General features: G+C 43.5%; 1 protein-coding gene across 3 annotated transcripts in view; it reads right to left on the bottom strand.

The window, feature by feature from the left end:
• The window catches only part of SORCS3 (sortilin related VPS10 domain containing receptor 3), a 621,240-nt gene that overhangs the window by 417,131 nt on the left and 185,428 nt on the right, over positions 1-18,681 (bottom strand). For all 3 annotated transcript variants that reach the window (XM_005566376.4, XM_074000806.1, XM_045361488.3), the window contains exon 2: positions 3,696-3,763. In XM_005566376.4, coding sequence (XP_005566433.1) covers positions 3,696-3,763 — 68 coding nt within the window. The remainder of the gene's footprint in view (positions 1-3,695; positions 3,764-18,681) is intronic.

Genomic DNA, 18,681 nt, shown 5'->3' with positions numbered 1-18,681 from the left:
ACCAACAGATGGTTGTGCTGTTGTGCTAAATGACAAATTTACATAACCACCCTGGTGGTGGTGAAGAAAGAGCCTTGGCCACCAGCAGTAGAAGAGCACCAAGGTATTCCGGAAAGAATGTCACAAGGGCACAAGATACTGCTACACAAATTAATGGTTTTAAACAGTCTTTCGTCTATTTAGAAGTAGATGGCCTCTGAATTATTAATCCAGTGAGGCAAATAATTATATCACATTGCCACCTGACAGGCGGTGTCGTCTTGTCATGACAGCTGCTGTTCCAGGCTTCTTGATTGTACAGAACACCGAAGAAGAATCACTGAATTCAATTTCAACTTGGTTAAGCATGTTAAGCCGAATCACGAAGCTGAAAGGGTGCATGTTTAATTTAGTTTCTTTTCTCTGCACACTGTATTAGGAAGGGAAATCATACTGCTCTAGGCTCTATAAAATACACCATTATCAGTACAGGAAAAGAGAATGGGAGACACAGATCTTTAGAACATGTGTGAGAAAGACAGTAAAAAGTTAGAAGACTCCCAGTGAGGTCCCAGCAAACCAGGAAACCCCCAGAAAGTTTAGGAGCAGTCCCTTTCCTCAGTCACACTCTATCCAGGGGTTCCTAAGCTGGGCTTTATCAGGTCCGTGAACCACCTGAAACCTAACACAAAAATATACTCATACATGATATTGATCAACAGGGAAAGCCCATAATATCCACCAGCTTTCCAAATCCCCATAAGGGCACACCATATGGAATCTGTGATCTGTAAACACGCTCTGAGTAACTCCCTTTGCTTGAGCCCCTTCTGTGAACCTGGCCAATCCCCACACCCTCCAGACCTGGCCCAGCACATTCTCTCCCACAGACCAGCCTCACCTGGACTTGGCCCTGTGGTAGGGACATGTCCCCACTTGCCAAACTGCATCCCTCCCTTTGTGCCGACACCCAGCTTGAAGAATCTTTTCTATAAAAGAATATCTTTGACTCGATAGAAATTGGTATTTCAATTCCTCCCAACTAGCACAAAGGACAACATTCTAAATCACTCTTCTCCCCTCCCTAACCCCCGACCTTCAACCTCAAAGATCTCTGCTAATTCCTAGAGAACACAGACTACACTCCCTTGGTGTCTTATAATTTCCCTCACATGCACCTCTGCAGCAAGGGATCCTTAAAAACAAAGTCAACAACGGAATGAAAACTCTATCCAAACACAGGGCTATGACAATCATTAATAATTACAATTAAGTAAGCACTTCCTATGTGTAAGTTACTGGACTAAATGTTTTTATATTTGTTTCACTTAATCCTTAAAACAACCCATTCATTAATTTACTCACTAAGTAAGCATTTATTAAGCACCTCTTGTGTGCCAAATAATCTTCTAAATGCTGAGAATACAGCACTGAATTAAAGTGAAAAAAATTCCCTCTCTCGACAAGCTTAGATGTGAGTGGGTGTGGGAAGACAATAACAAAGCAACAAGTCAACATTTAGCATGCCAGCTGGTGATAAGGATCAAGAAAAACATGTAGCCAAGTGATGGAATGTGGAATCCTGGGGAAGGACCTCATGATTCGGTGACCTGTGACCAGACAGGGGAAGGAAGTGAGGTGTCTGCTCTGTCGCCTGCGAGCACTAGGCAGAGGAAAAATCTCAGTGTAAAGGCTCTCGGGAAAAGCATGGTGGTATGTTGGAGGAATAGCAAGAAAAATGAGGCTAGAGCAAAGACATGTTCTGTGCCAATTTATATGCAGGGAAACAGACTTAGTGAAGTGGATTGAATGATAAACTCCCTTAAAAGATATGTCCCCATCCTAACTCCCAGAATCTATAATAAACCTTATTTGAAAAAAAAAGTATTTGCAGATGTCATCAAGGATTTCAAGATGAGGTCATCCTGGTTTATCCAGGAGGACCCTAGATCCTCCAGAAGGAACATGGCCCCGATGACACCTTGATTTCAGACTTCTGGACTCCAGAACTGTGAGAGAAGACATTTCTGTTGCTTTGAGCCACTCAGTTTGAAGTAATTATTATGGCAGCCCTGGGGAACTAATAGAGAGAGATTACGTAAAATGCCCAAAATTACACAGCTTGGTGGTGGACAAACTGGGACTTCAATCCTGGCAATGGAACACCAGGGTACCCGTACAGACACCAAGCTATACACTGTCTCTTGGTACATGCTCATGAATACACTGGCTCCTGCAGTTGTGAGAAACACCCTTCATAACTTGAAGGCCTCTAGCATTAAGCAACTGGCCTAGGTTCCTATACTTGCCTGGCCTGCTCCTAGAAATAGTCAAACCTTTTCTGCAACATAGGGTAGCAGGAATAGCTGTTTTTCAATGTAAAGATAAAATTTTCTGGCATGTTTCACGATTTGACCAAGCAGACACCACAGGAATGAGGCTTAAAGTATCACACAGCATCACTGTGCTTGGGCTTGAAGGGCGGTTTCTGAGGCGCTAATTCCCTGGAAAGTACCGTGTGAGTGGAAATAGTCAGCTTTCATTTGTTAGAGGCACGCTGGTTACTTATACATCTGCCGATTTTCACTGAGCAGCAAAATTAGGTTTTAGACGTCCTGTGAAAATGGAGGCAGGCCTCAGTCGATATGAGCAATTAACCCCTAAATATTTAATAGATGCTGTGACTACTCCCTCTTCCCTGGAGAGAAGCTGCCTAGTTCTCCGCAAACAAACAGGTCAGATGAAGAAGCATTTCACACCCCAGTCCCCTCTGCTCCAAAACCCCAGGAAACCCTTGGGGCAGGACTCAGGGATGATGATGCAGCCAGATGCATGGCTTTTTGTGACAGCTTCCTGCCCAGTATTGACACATCGCAAGGTAAATGGGAGAAAACGAACAACACCTCAAGTCTCATGGACCTAGCAGAGAGGGTGAAGCACCAAGTCCCAGTGGCTGATGAGACCCACTGTCGACCCGTGTGACTGCGTGTCAGTGTGGTCGTATGGGTGTGCGTATGTACGTGATGAGGTATACACGTAAGTGTGTGTAACACATGAGCATTCCCTGTCCTGAGAAACTTTTAAAATCAAAAGAATAAACTGGGCTGAAACAAGTGTTTTAATACATGATATTAATGTAGCTATCTTTATACCAATGCAGGGGTAAAATAGACCTTTTAATACTATTTTATGGGGCAAGGGGCCCCTGAAGGCAAAAGTGCCTGGGAATCAGAACATCATCAGGCGAACTTGTATCTGTACCTCTTCCCATGTGTATCTGCCCCCATGGTACTGCCTTCTCAAGAACCACAGCATCTTACAGATGCAAAGGGCTGGAGACAGTCCTTTGGCCAAGACTCACATCCGGGACAAGAATCCCTCCTACAGCAGGCTTCCTAATCAAGAAGCTCTACTCGTGCATGTTTATCTGGTCTCTCTAGACAGGCCCCACCTTCTTCAAGTAGAATGAGACACTCCAAAAGCATAGAAGCAATGAGAGGGCCAGGATATATGTGCAGCAGATTCCAAAAGAGATAAGCAGAGGAGGAAAGGAATTCACAGGTGGGGGCCGTTGGTTCCACCTGGAGCATTAGCATGAGCTTCCAGGAAGAGGACTATCTTCTGCTCCTTCCAGTCCACACTTCCCAACTGCTTCGCTTGCGTTTCTTACGTGAGCCAAGCCAGGGTGGCTCCTTACGAATCTCTAATCCGCTTACCTCCAAAGTGAACTCTCAGTCACGCTGCCCAGGTTGAAGTCATATAGCTTCGTCAGGATAAGTATGACCTGCAAGGGGTTGGGGATAAGGGCAGAGGAGAGGAACAAAGGGAGGGAAAAAAGGAAGCTTACTTTAGTTTGTGTAACAATATACAATGCATCTCCTACCACCCAGAGGAGGGCTTAGTATTTATCCATTGAGTTGCGGGGTATTATAGGATCAAGCAAGGGGAAAAAAAGTTATTAATTTAATGCATCCCTGTAACTGGTAGCATTTATTTTAATCCTGACAGTGCTTTGCATTTGAAATAAAACATGCCAACAGGAATTAATTGGCTATTGACAGTTGTTTCTCCACATCTGTCCTCCTTCAAGGTCAGACACAGGCCAGCTGGCTTTGTTCACCACCAAGGCCACCCAGAGATCAGATGATAGGCTTGCTTTTGATCCAGAGATGACTCTGATTCACAGAATTGGACCTAAAAGGGTAAAAGGGAAGTGGGCCTGATTCTGTCTATAAAAGGGGTTCAAAGAGATTTTGTGTTTCCATCAATAGGGCCTTGGCAGGCATAAATACCTGAATGCAGGCAGGCCTACTTCCCCAACGTCCCCTGATACCATCTGCCATCGACCATGTATCACAGTAAGCAGATCACTGAACCCCACTGGACTCCACGGCCACCTTCTTGACATCAGGTGATGTTAAGTAACCCAAAAGGAAGCTGGATGTATCAGACAACTGAGGCTGCCTGTAATCCAGTTGGTGGTTTTCTTACCCAATCTTGGGCTGACCAGTCTGTTCCCATGCCCTTTCTCCAGCTGAGGATTTGGCCATCAGATGTTTCCCTACCTGCCTCTCATGCATCTGGGCAGTGGCTTAGGCACAGCTCCACATCTAAAAGGATGCTAAGCGCGTGCACCTGAATCGATTTTAATCAAAACGCAGGTGCATAATACACATTGCCTGCCTGCACACGTGATAATCCAGTTACACATAATTGTGTTTATCTAAATTTAATGTACAACTCATTTCACTTTTTTCAGCTCCTTCCCATTCCACAATTTAACTTCCTCCAGTTCATTTTCACAGTAACCATTAAATTCTTTCCGAGATAATAAATTTCTGCTATCGAGATGGGACTTTCCCATTCTAGGTATCCATTTAAGATTAAAGAAAAATAATCAGCCATTATATTGAACATTTTTATGGCACTTAACTAACAACAAAATGCTCACTTCGAGATTTATTCTCATCCAGCACTCCATGGGGTCAATCAGCCCCATTTCCATTTCTTCTATATAAACTAAAAAAAAAAAAATTAAAGGCAAGGGATATGATCCATTATGTGCCAAAGGTGACTGGGACATTCAATTTCTCTGCGGTGAGGAATGGAAGGTTGGCAAGAAACATCATCAATGGCATGGCTATTTGTAGAATAGTGGAATTTACCAAGCTACCTGTCCTATTACCACAGCACAAATCAAAGAGTATGTATTAATAGCACACACCAGTGGCATGGCTATTTGTAGAACAGTAGACTCTACCAGGCTACCTGTCTTATTACCACAGCACAACAGCAAGAAGTGGGGAACCCATGCAAGAATTGTTCTCCACAGTCACTTAGAGGTCTTTGCCCCTCCCATTCATAACTAGTTTCCTCATTTATTAAAGTCAGAGACTAACAAGGAAATATGCTTATCCATAGCTTCACCAAATGTCTAGCAAGTTGCCAGATAATTTCTGTTTGCTGAATCGGTGTATAGGGTACACACATACACACACACACACACACACCCAAAGTTCTTCTGCTCTTGATTTGACCTTATTTCATATACCAAGTCTTTCTTAAAGTCACTGTGTAAAAGCATGGAAGCCTATGTGCAGGTCATGCCAAATTCTGGAAAAAGTAAAAAAGCTCAAAACCGATCTACTAGGAATGAATCAGAATGACCACCTGACTCAGGCTCTGCAGGAGCAAGTCAGACCATTTCATTTTTTCCCCAACATCAAGCCTCCAGGGGACATGGCTCTAAAAAGTGCAAAATCCATGTAGAATGAAGAAAGAGATGCTGAGGGTGAGTTTCACTTAATTAGCAGAGCTTCTAACCACTAGATCTGGAAAACCCTTCTCCTTAGTCAAAGCTTGGACCACCCTGCTTTTTCCTTCCCTCCTTCCATCATTTCCTTTCTTCCTCTGTTGAATGGCTATGATATTCTGGCCACTGGGCTATATGTGGGGGATACAGAAATAAAAGATCCAGATTCTTCCCTCTAGAAGCTCACAGTCTAATCTAGCAGGGGAGAAACCTAAGAAATGAGCAGGCAATTCCTATACAGAGTGATAGGTGTTGTGGTGGTGAATGCAGAGAAAACTGGGGAATGTTGAGGCACCAAATACAGAAACTAGATAAAGAAGTCAAGGAAGGATTCCTAAAGGTGAAACCCAAACTAATACCTAGAAAGAGTAGAAACTAACTAGCCAAAGGGAGTGCTCAAGTGTTTCTACACGGAGGAAGCATCATGAGCAAAGACGCAGGCGTTCTGTAAATAAACCACCCAAGAGAATATTATTAGACTCTCCTTAGTTTCTCCTTCCCCTCAGTAGCTGCCATGAGAACGTGCCTCTCAGATCTCCACCTGCAGGAAGCATAATTGACTAAGCACTCCAGCTGCTGTGCTCTGAAATCCATTGCTACCTCTTGCCAAGCCCACACCCCACAAAAGCTGCTCCTGGCCAATGGTTACAAGCAACAGGAATATTAGGCAGACACATTCCTGGGTGACAGGACTCCTCTGATGGGTGACCTTGATGCTAAGATCCCCTAACAGCCTTGCTAAACTTTCCACAAAACCTCACTACAGTCTGAGATTCTGCCAGCCAGCCTACCTGCCTGCCTGCCTTCCTTACCCATCTCCTTCACTGGGGGGTCAGATCTCCATCTCAGCCCAGCAGTTGTCCCAATTTGCTCTCGTTCCTTTCCCATTTTCTCTCACGGGCATTTTTCCTAATAAGTTTCTCAGATATCTCATTTCATCTTCATGTCTGCTTCTTGGAGAATCCAGACTAACATATCCTTCCACACTTCTATGAATATTACTTCTGTCTTCATAGTAGATGGTTTCAATTTTACCTCTTAATTCATGCACTTTCTTGATCAGAAAACTTCACTGACTTGCTCTGTCAATGGGTAAAATCCATACTCCTTAGACTGGCACACTTATACTCCACAGTGGGGCCCATGCATACTCTTCCAATCATTTTTTCCAGTTTGCAAAAACCTGTCCTCTGTTTTAAACAATCTAAGTTTTTCAAGGTACCTCAGGTAAGACAAACGCATCCTCACATCTCTGCTTTCTTTCATGCTCTATTGTTATATCGCTGCCTGTGCCCCATCCTTTCATTATCCCCTGTACTTGCCTGCCTGATGTTGGAGAAACAGTCCAAAGCCCATCCCTTTCAGGTGGCCTCCCAGGATTATACCAGACATCAAAAATATTCTCTCCTGTGAAGTCCTATTTTGCTTAAAATGGAGTCATGCAATTTATCACAAATACTATCTTGATAGCTTCTGAATGTTATGTGAGTGGCCTTCTCAACTAAAGCCTACACAACTTAAGGTAGGGATTGTTTGGTACTTCTGTCTCCTTCACAGGCTCAGCATATTGAAGGTTCTTATAAAATAATCGCTTCTGAGTAAATGAAAGATATTGATATTGTGTTGGTAAATCACAGACTTCAGCAGGAGATGCTATTAAGCCAGTCTACTGCTCTCATTTTATAGATGAAAAAATGGAGCCCCAGAAAGGGGAACATGACTCAAGGTCAAGGCTCAGCAATGTCTGACTTTGACCAAGTGCCCCCAAGGTAGTGCTCTTCCCATTCCATGAATAAGCCAGAGCCTAAGAGCCACTGGGGAGCCTATTAAATGCCGATTCCATGGCCCACCCCCAGCAAGTCTGACTCGATGGACCCTGAGTAGGATTCAAAACTCTTCTGTGTTCTTGTGATAGTTTGCTGAGAATGATGGTTTCCAGCTGCATCCATGTCCCTACAAAGGACGCAAACTCATCCTTTTTGATGGCTGCATAGTATTCCATGGTGTATATGTGCCACATTTTCTTAATCCAATCTGTCACTGATGGACATTTGGGTTGATTCCAAGTCTTTGCTATTGTGAATAGTGCTGCAATAAACATACGTGTGCATGTGTCTTTATAGCAGCATAATTTATAATCCTTTGGGTATATACCCAGTAATGGGATGGCTGGGTCATATGGTACATCTAGTTCTAGATCCTTGAGGAATCGCCATACTGTTTTCCATAATGGTTGAACTAGTTTACAATCCCACCAACAGTGTAAAAGTGTTCCTATTTCTCCACATCCTCTCCAGCACCTGTTGTTTCCTGACTTTTTAATGATCGCCATTCTAACTGGTGTGAGATGGTATCTCATTGTGGTTTTGATTTGCATTTCTCTGATGGCCAGTGATGATGAGCATTTTTTCATGTGTCCAAACACCGCATGTTCTCACTCATAGGTGGGAACTGAACAATGAGATCACTTGGACTCAGGAAGGGGAACATCACACACAGGGGCCTATCATGGGGAGGGAGGAGGGGGGAGGGATTGCATTGGGAGTTATACCTGATGTAAATGATGAGTTGATGGGTGCAGCACACCAACATGGCACAAGTATACATATGTAACAAACCTGCACGTTATGCACATGTACCCTACAACTTAAAGTATAATAATAATAAATAAATTTAAAAAAAAAAAAAAAAAAAAAAAACTCTTCTGTGGCAGCCAGAAGACCACATTTCCAGAAAGGCTCCATCACATCATGGTTCCTTTCCCACCTCTATGCTACAGTGACGCTACCCACTCCACCATGGTGAGATCCTAATCTAGCACAACACCGCTTCGTTTACATTGAATTCAACCTTACAAATAAAGCAGGACACATATGAGGAGGATACCTCAGCGAGGTCACACCAGCATTCCCCAGAGGAAAAGTCAAAACACTGAGAATTATAGGATGGAAACTCCTTTTCCCCTGGAGTCCAGCACAGACGGACATTAATAGAGCCATGAAGAGATGATAATGTAACCTTCAGGCTTAAGACATTCTATGCCAAGCAAACAAAACCAAGAGCAAGAGAAAGCCTGCCCACCCCTGACCTCTCCCATCACTCACAGCCTTCCAAAGGCCACTGGGGAGGAGTGAATTTCCAGGGAAGAACATGGAAAATAGATGCGATAAACCCACCTAACAAGCCCAGGGCTGTTGGGCAAGTACTCAGACCAGAAAGAGATGAGTGTGTGGCTCCGGAAACAAAGTGGGTGGATATGGCAGGCAGGATGGTGGAGGGGGTAGTTCCAGATCTACAGCAAAACCTGACTTGAATCTCCTCCAGCTGATGGCCCCAGAATGAGAATAGGACTCAAACTCAAGGAAGAAAAAGCAGGAGCTAACATTAATTGCACTCCTACTATGTGCTAAGTACTACACTGGGCAATTCTCAATCCTCGCAAAAAACCTTTGAAACAGAGCAGGTATTATACAATATCTCCCATTTTATGGATAAAGAAACAGAGGCCCACGGGTTAAGCAAATTGCCCCCACAGCAAACAACCAACAAGAGACAGAGCCAGCATTTCTGCCCATGCCTGTCTTACTCAACCATGCTTGTTCTGCTCTCACATGATGCTCCTCCACTCAGTAAGTGTTTATGTGGGCTTCAGTGCAAAGCAATGAACAGAAATGCAGACAAGAGAAAAATGCACTCTTGCCCTCAAGGAGTTTATCATTCATTCATGAATTCCACAAATATTTACTGAGTACCTCTTATGTGAACTAGAAAGACAACTGCTAAACTCTGCAAATCAGGGAGACAGATCTAGAGCTCAAGGCCCAGGGTAAAGATAACTTTTGTTTTCTTTGTTCTTGGAGAGAGAAATAGGAAACAGAGATGTGTAATGAGAAAAGAACTAGGCAAATTGTTGGGAGACCCAGGTTTACCAAATAAGCTTTGTCAAATAAGTACCTTTTTGACCTAACTGGCTATAATCCTGGGGGGATTTTAGACAGCAGGAGAAATGAAAATAAATTGGAATAATTCATGAGTAATAGCACTTCTCTCTTCTTACAAGCTATATACACACAGAGAGAATAGCAGAGAAGTCTGTCTGTGTGTGTGTGTGTGTGTGTGTGTGTGTGTGTGTGTGTGTGTGTGTGTGTATAGCTGGAAAATTACATTTATGGAAGTACATATAACTATTTTAAATTGGCATCTGACATCTTATTTGAAATAACACTGTTCATACATCTCTTATAACTTCTGTCATACTGGGATAATATGATTTCTCTGTATGTCTGTCTTCCCTGTTAGACTGTGACCTCCTTGAGGTCAGAAATCAGGTCTCATTTAGCTCTGCATTCCCGCCACCAAGCACAATGGCTGACACATGGCAGGCACTATACAAGGTCCTTTGGATGAATTACAAATATATGGCAGTAAAAGAAGGGATGAGATGATAAATGTAGAGAGAGGTATGGATAATGCGCTATAAGATTTGAGAAGAGGAAGCAATTAAGTCCAGAAAATGTGATTAACAAAATCTTCATGAAGGAGGGTTATATGAGCTGGGTCTTAAAGCGTGGTAAGAATTTCTATATACTGAAATGGAGCGTGTCTGCTTTATTTCTTTTTCTTTCTTTATAAATTGGACAGGGGCAAATAGAAAAGAGCAGCGGGTAGAGGAAGCATTCTAGTTATGAGAAAAGCAGTTTAGAGATGGAGCAGTATAGGCTGTGTTGAGTGCACCATGATATACGCAGGATCCACTCAGAGACACAGCAAGGCTGTGCCAAGGTGGGAAACAAGGCACAAAGGACAAGGGAAGGGTGCAAGAAGGAGAGTGGAATTGCACTTGGTGTGGTCAGTAATGATTTGATTAAAAGCTCTACAAGAGTGAAGAGGGTGGTGACAATAGGAGACTATATTATCATAAGGGGCCACCATAAATAAGGCGACAATAAGGGACATAGCTGACCTCTTACGAAATCAGTTGGTGTTGTCTTTGTTGAGTATCCACTTCCAATTTTCTTGTCCCCAAGCACCTCGTATCTTCTGCCGTCCTCAAATGCTCAAGCCAGCTTCAAACACACAACACTGCAACTAATGCCTTTATTCCTGACTTCTTCTCCATTCACCTATTCCTGCCCAGTGCCAAGCACAGTATAAGAATCTTGGTAGTAAAGTGATTTTTTAATGGTTGCTGTAGTCTTGAAATGTGTAGCCCTCCTTAACCTGCTGCCTTCCAAGATTATCTGTATTTGAACTAACAAGTCCAAGTCCCTGACAGGGTTGGGGAGAGTGATATTTGGTGCGACTCTACACATCCCATTTTCTGTGTGAGAGGAAGTGCCCATAGTCTGAAGTTTCAGTCCCTATTCCACCCAAGAATCCTAAATATCTCCAGGTCTAAATTCATTCACCTCATTGGATCCAGCCCTCTGCCTCCTAGATGGAGTTTGCAAGGCCACATGGAGAAAACGCAGCACTTGAAACCAGAGGGTTGAACTCAAGACCCAGCCTTGACACACACTCCTATATGTGCCCGAACAACTCATGTATGTTTTCGGAATTGGCTGTGTTTTACTAAAATGGGGTAATGGTACACTTTCCCTGCCACGCTCACAGGGTTACTGATTCAAATCAAATAAGGGATGCCAGCTTGCTTTATAAGCTGTACTGTGCAAACATAAGTTATAAGTGTGACAGTTATTCTTCAGGAGACAAGGGCTTCTAGTTACTCATATTTGGTGGAAGGCTTTCAGATTCTAGAGTTGCTGAGCTCCTTCTAAAAAACGCCCATCCATTCTAGACCCTAACTGCAATACAGGAGGCTGCAAATCAGAGCCAGTGTCCTCACCTGGCACCTCCACTCAGCTTTGGAAGGCAGGCAGAAAGCCCCAGGGGATTCCTGTCCTCTGAAAGGATAATGCGTAATCTGCAAATTCATAAATCACTAGGACGCTCTGGCCCGTGAGCACATTCAGTGAAGTGAGGACCTTTAATGCCTGCAAAATTTTACTCTGAAGGAAAATTACTTTAGTTCATTAAACCTTCCTAAAATCTTGGTGCCTTCAAATCCATGGGGCTCTCTGCACATCCACCTCTAGGTCCTCTCACTCTTATGACCTCACTCCTGCCTGGACCTGATAATTCTTTGCTTTCAGCCAAGTGGAATAGGACTCATTGACTTTCTTTACCAGGGGTGGTAGACAATGGTAACATAAGAAAGTTGCTAAAACATACACTTCGGGGACAGCCTGCAGGAGTGTGTTTTAAGTCTCAGCATGGTCTTGTGAGTCTTGGCATCTTCCTCCCACCTAGAGGAGCCTCCCCTGCAGGGAGTAGAAAGTAAACATCTATAATCCAGAACTCAACTGACCCACAGTATGAGAATGTCTGGGCACCAACTGGGTGTCCAGAATAAGATAAACAGTGCCCACTGCACACTGTGAGTTTACAATCTAGTTGGGAAGACAAGGAATTATTAATAGTACAAGAGATATCAACTTCATCAGTGTCGGATGCAAGAAATTTTCCAAAACTGTTAACCCCTTTCTCTGTTTTATTTAAGAGAGTATTACCAACTCTGTGGCTCAGCACGATTCCTTTCTCATCCTGCCCATAGCAAGCAAACACTGAGTCTCCTGAAATGTGTTGGGGTGTCCTGCATTGACCAATTTCAGTCCTCATAATTTTTCCATTCATTCACCAAACTAATATGTATAGCATGCTTCCTTTTTGCCAAGTGCCGAATCAGCAGTAAAGAAAACAAACCAGCTTCTTTGCCCTCACTAAGTTTATATCCTAGCAGAGGAAAAAAAACAAACAAAAACAAATAGGTAACCAATGCAATAGTCAAATGGCAGTGAGTGCTATGGGGAAAAAATAAGCAGGAAATAAGAAATAAGAGAAATACATTAAAAAGTGCAAACATGCAGGGGGGTTCCAGCGTGGGCTAGGGGGTGGCAGGTGGGGAATGAAGGTTGCAGAAGTAAATAAGGAGCTCAGAAAAGGCCTCTATGGGAAACTGACACTTAAAATCCTGAATGAGGTGAAGGATGAAGTCACATGGTTCTCTTGGTAATAAACATGACAGGCGGAAGCAGCAGCAGATGCAAAGATCCAAAGGCAGGAGTGTGCCCATCGTATCTAAGGAACAACAAGAAGTTAATGAAGTTGGAGGGGAGGGGAGGGAGATATTGGGACGCTGAGACCTCACTGAGCCTTGAGAAGCACTGTAAGAACCTTGGTTCTTACTCCGAGTGAGATGGGAAATCAGGAGAGGATTTACATGGAGAACTTAGGTTTCAACAGGATCACTCCGGTTACTGTGTTTAGAAAGGCAGTCAGGGGATGAGAGTGGATGAGGAGCCTACTGTGATGTAATCATCCAGAGGAAATGCGGTGTGGACTGGACCAGAGTAACAGCAGTAAACTGGGGAGACAGGTGAAGAGAGGCAGGATCTAAATATATTTTAAAGATAGAGCCAAGGAGATTTGCTGACAAATTAGATACAAGGTGTGAACAAAAGAGAATAGTCAAGGACGACCCTAAGCATTTGAACCTAAGTGACTGGAAGCATGGAATTGCTGTCTCATGAGATGAGGACCGTGAGAGAAGAAGGTCTGGAGGAAAGATTAAAAGTTGAGGTTTAGACATTAATTTTGAAATGCCTAAGAGACATTCAAATGGAGAAGTCAAACAGTGAGCTGGATAAATGAGTCTGGAGTTCACAGAAGAAGAGTTTAGGATAGAAATATCAATTTGGGAGTTGTCAGTGATTGGATGGACTTGTAAGACATGAGTTTAGCTTCAGTCACTAAGAGACCAAGTGTGGATCGACTAAAGCTATGAGGATTGACAGCTGGGGCATGTCAGCATTTAGAGATCAGTGAAATGAGGCAGAAAAACCAGTCTGTTTGGACCTCTCAAAATTGGCACAGGGGATATTTGTGTCCTGTGTGAATGCTCACCACATGGTGATTACTACAGAGACTTTCAAGCATCAGATGGACAGGATGGTGTCTTCTATTGAGATCACTGAGCCTCTTTCCCCAATTACCCCTGAGTTTGCTCTGTATGGAGTGGCCATTGTGGCAGAGATAGAGGCTTTCCCTAGGCTCACCATAGAATCTCCCCCACCAAGGCTGATGTGGAAATAATCACTGCTGAGTTCCCAATCTACCAACATAAGAAACCAATGCTGAGTCTCAACATCGTGCATGGTGGCAGGTTGATTGCACAGCATCCCTCTCATCTCAGAGAGGGCAATTTCTTCTCACTGGAATTGCTTTCCCTGCCTGTAGTGATTATGCTAGAATCAAGTATTTCAATTTCAGATTGCATTATTCACTGTCATGGTGTCCCATACATTACTTCTAACAAAGGAACTCATTTCACAGCAAATGAAATACAGTCATGGACCTGTCCATGGAATTCACTGGTCTTACCACAAACGTGATCACCCAGAGCACCTGGACTGATACAATGGTTGAGTGGACTTGTGAAAACTCAATGACTGCACCATCTGGGAACTGACACCCATGTGAGGCTGTGGTGCTTACCCTCCAGGATGTGGGTTCCACCAAAATATGGTCCAAATACCAAGGTCTGAACATCAACAACAGCAAGTGGGAGAGATGCCTCTCCTTATCACATCCAGGAAGACACCACAGAACATTTAATTCATGTCCCCACAACTTGGGGCTCTGTTAGAAGAGAAGTATTGCTTCCCAAGGAGGGAATTGTCACCAAGAGGCAAAACACCTGTTCGTTTACTTATTTATTTATTTATTTATTTACTTGACACGGAGTTTCATTCTTGTCGCCCAGGCTGGAGTGCAATGGTGCAATCGTGGCCCACTGCAACCTCTGCCTCCTGGGTTCAAGCGATTCTCCTGCCTCAGCCTACTGGGTAGCTGGAATTACAGGCGCGTGTCACCATGCTTGGCTAATTTTTGTATTTTTAGTAGAGACAGGGTTTCACCATGTTGGCCAGGCTGGTCTCTAACTCCTAACCACAGGTGGTCTGCCCACCTTGGCCTCCCAAAGTGCTGGGATTACAGACGTGAGTCACCATGCCCAGCCACACTTGTTCTATTGAACTGGAAGCTGAAAGGAATATCCATCTGTTTTGAGCTTCTCATGCTACCACTGAACAAACAGGTAATGAAGGGGTTACTTACCAGCTGGGATGATTTGTCTCTATTGTCAAGGAGAAACAGAGATGATGTTTTATGATGAGGACAAAGAGAATGATGTCTGAAACCTAGTATTATTATTATTATGCCTCTTATTAATTTCAAGTGCTCCTATTGTTTTCAAGTCCTGAAGTACAAGTTAACAGAAGACTACAGTGGTAAAGGCAGAACTATTAAGGACTAAGATTCTTCAGAAATGATGGTTTGAATTATTCTATCACACTATGAGGTGAAAATCCTTAACCCTCTGAGGTATTTGCTAAGGGCAAAGGAAACACAAAATGGGTAGCTAAAAAAGACATGGCCTATCAATTATGCCTCAGGACTAGTAACAGAAATGAATATAACAGCAATTATGCATATTTCTCCTTGCATGCTTTATGTGCGCATGCACAGAGATGAGAGAAAGCTCAGAATGTGTGTGCACAGAGATGAGTGAGAATGCAGGATTCCCCATTCCACCCCCCATCACCTGCTGCTTTCTGTGTTCTGAGTGAAAAATCAGAGTGCTTGACTGTTCTGTGACCCAGCCAGCTGCAGGTTTTCCACAGCAAGCTTGAACCCACACTGGTCTCTTGAACATGAACTGACAACGGTATCTAGGTTGTTGCCCAAAACACTGAAACAAAGGGGTCTTGGCCCTGAGCCCAATGCCTTAAACCAGCTCATAAACTCCTTTCCCTGACCATGTTGCTTGGACAGACCTAGGTAGATCACCCTTTTTTTTCTCTTGCCGTCTGTCATGAGGATTGCTGCAGCACTACACTAAGTTCCCCTAATGAATGCTTTGCACTGATCACCCTGGAGTTTAGTGCTTCTTTCTTTGGAATCCCAACTGGTCCTACCTTGGTACCGTTTGGGGCACTCCCTTGTGGGAACTTCCCTTCTACCACTTTTGGGATAATTCCAGCCACAGGTTCAGCAGGGCAAAACAGATAAATAGATGGTGTCCATAAGTTACTCTCTTTTCTCCTACTCTCTCTGTTTCTTTTCTTTTATACAAAGAATGTTAGTGTTGGTTAGCTTCACAACTACTTTGGGTTATAGGATATCCACACAGGATTGTAATAGGTCTACAAAGCAATTAACATCACCCAGAGAAGGGATAGCAACTAATGGAACTTGATGAATCTCTTTCTTGATAGAGAGTGACAGTATCCTCATGGTATAAGTTGTTGTGGCTTGGTGTGGTGGCACATGCCCGTAATCTATAATCTCAACACTTTAGGAGGCCGAGGTGAGAGTATCATTTGAGCCTAGGAGTTCAAGACCAGCCTGGGCAACATGGCAAGACTTTGCCTCTACCAAAAAAAAATAATAATAATTTTTAAAAATTAGCTGGGCATGGTAGCACACACCTGTGGTCCCAGCTACTCGGGAGGCTGAGGCAGGAGGAACACTTGAGCCCAGGAGGTCAAGGCTGTAGTGAGCTGCATTTGCACCACTGCACTCCAGCCTGGGTGACAGAGAAAGACCTTGCCTCAAAAGAAAAAAAAGAAGTCATTGCATTATATTAGGCAGAATCACAAGGTTAAATATGAACAGGAGGGTGGAAAAGAACCCTCACAGTAGCCAAAGGGGTAGGCTGTGCTGTTTACTCTCACTCCACAATCCTGCCTATGTATGGCAAGTAACCAGGCAAATTACATTTCTAAAACTCTCCTGTGAGCTGTCTTCAAGATTAGTTCAGCCAATGGAAGGCATGAGTGGGGACTGGCGGAGGAGGGAGAAGCAGCCCTCTCCACGCATCTGGCTTCTGATGTGACAACACATCAGCAGCAACAGAGGTGGTGGAAGCAATGGGGATGGGTCTCAGTGACCAGCAGCACAGGCTCCTGGGTTCTTCTGATGTACCTCAGCACATACAGCAGGAACCTAGGTGGGACAGACCCTTGTCCTCTAGTACTGCTTCCTCTCCTCCTGGGCAGTCATGTGATGGTTCCTGCGGTGACCGATCTTTGAGCAGCCTTGCCTTTCCTCTTTCTTGCTCTTCCAGCCTTTCCAGCACTCTTGTAATCAATTCCTGCATTCAATCTCTTCTTTTACAAATACTATGCAGCCATAAAAAAGAATGAGATCATGTCCTTTGCAGGGACATGGACAAAGCTGGAAGCCATTATCCTCAGCAAAATAACACAGGAAGAGAAAACGAAACACTGCACGTTCTCACTCATAAGTGGGAGTTGAATAACAAGAACACAGAGACACAAGTAGAAGAACAACACACACCAGGGCCTTTCAGGGGTTGGAGGGCTAGGGGAAGGAGAACATTAGGACAAATACCTAATACATGTGGGGCTTAAAACCTAGATGATGGGTTGACAGGTGCAGCAAACCACCAAGACACATGTATGCCTATGTAACAAGTCTTCATGTTCTGAACATGTAGCCCAGAACTTAAAATAAAATTAAAATTAAAATTTAAAAATATCTAGAGTTAGAGGCCCTGGCTGGCACAGAACAGGCTGGGAGATACAAGGATATCAAGGAGAGCATGAGTTCTGGAAACCGAGTGAGGAAAGCATTTCAAGGAAGAGGGTGACCAGCTCCCTGTAAACTGAAATACTGCTGACAGTTTATGTAGAAGAAAGATCAAAAATCGACCACTGGATCTGGCTACTAGATGACCTCAAAGGCCTTCAAACTAACTCATTTATTTAATTTCTTATAAAAATTCTCTAGTGGCTTCTCACTGCCTTTAGGATCAATCCAAATTCCTCATGGTATAAAACGTCTTTCTCAACCTGGCCCCAAATGGCAGTTTAAACCTCTTCTAGAGCCACTTTCCCAAATGACCGCTGAATTTAGCCACACTAGAATACCCCTTCTCCCATTCTATTTTTCCATACCTTTCCATATGCTCTTCTCCGTCCTCTGAAAGCCCTTCTCCTGTTCTCTACCTGATGCTCTCCTTCCTTCTCATGCTTCCAGATTCAGCTCAAATATCAACACTCTGATGTCTCAGCTGTTCTCAAAGACAGAACTGATTTTCCCTTAATCTGTGTTCCCCTAACTTGTTGTACATACCTCCAGTTTTGCTACTCACCAGACTACAAATTTCTATCTGCACAGGCATCTCTGACACTAGGTTATATGCTCCCTCAGGACAAGAACCCTGATTTTCTCATCATTGTACTATGAAAGTATTATTAAATGTTTCTTTGATATGGCATCTGTTAATCAACAGACATATAACACACTTCTTGAGTTCAAAGTATTACCAGAGGTGTTCAAAGGAGGAGAAGATGAATCTGAGCTGAGGTGGTCAAGACATCCTCACAGTGGATGAGAGGCTTTGATGAGATCATAAGAGATGGAAAAAGTTTAAACTCTCGGCCCTCTCCTTTCTGGGAGCAATGTTTTTCCAGGATTTCTTTTCCTTAGATAAGCTAGTCTGCCAAGCCTCTCTAGAAGGGAGAGTTCAAGGAGGCTTTTAAATAACTTTGAGAATGTCCACAAGAGGGTAAGGAGAAAGGGACACAGGAGCAGGGTGGGAAGATAATGAAAGCAATCTCCCGAAATCAGACTGTATTAAGTTTTAAAGAGTTATCATTCTCTAAGGGCCACTGGAGAAGACAAAGGTACCTCGTTTTCCTGTGCTTCACTTGATTGCACTTCACAGATACTGTGGTTTTCTTTTTAATTTTTCCAAATGGAAGGCTTGTGGCAAGCCCATGTCGAGCAAGCCTGTCAGTGCCATG

Source organism: Macaca fascicularis, chromosome 9 (genome assembly GCF_037993035.2).
Source record: "Macaca fascicularis isolate 582-1 chromosome 9, T2T-MFA8v1.1".
Lineage (NCBI taxonomy): Eukaryota > Metazoa > Chordata > Mammalia > Primates > Cercopithecidae > Macaca > Macaca fascicularis.
This window is presented reverse-complemented; position numbering and strand designations above follow the sequence as displayed.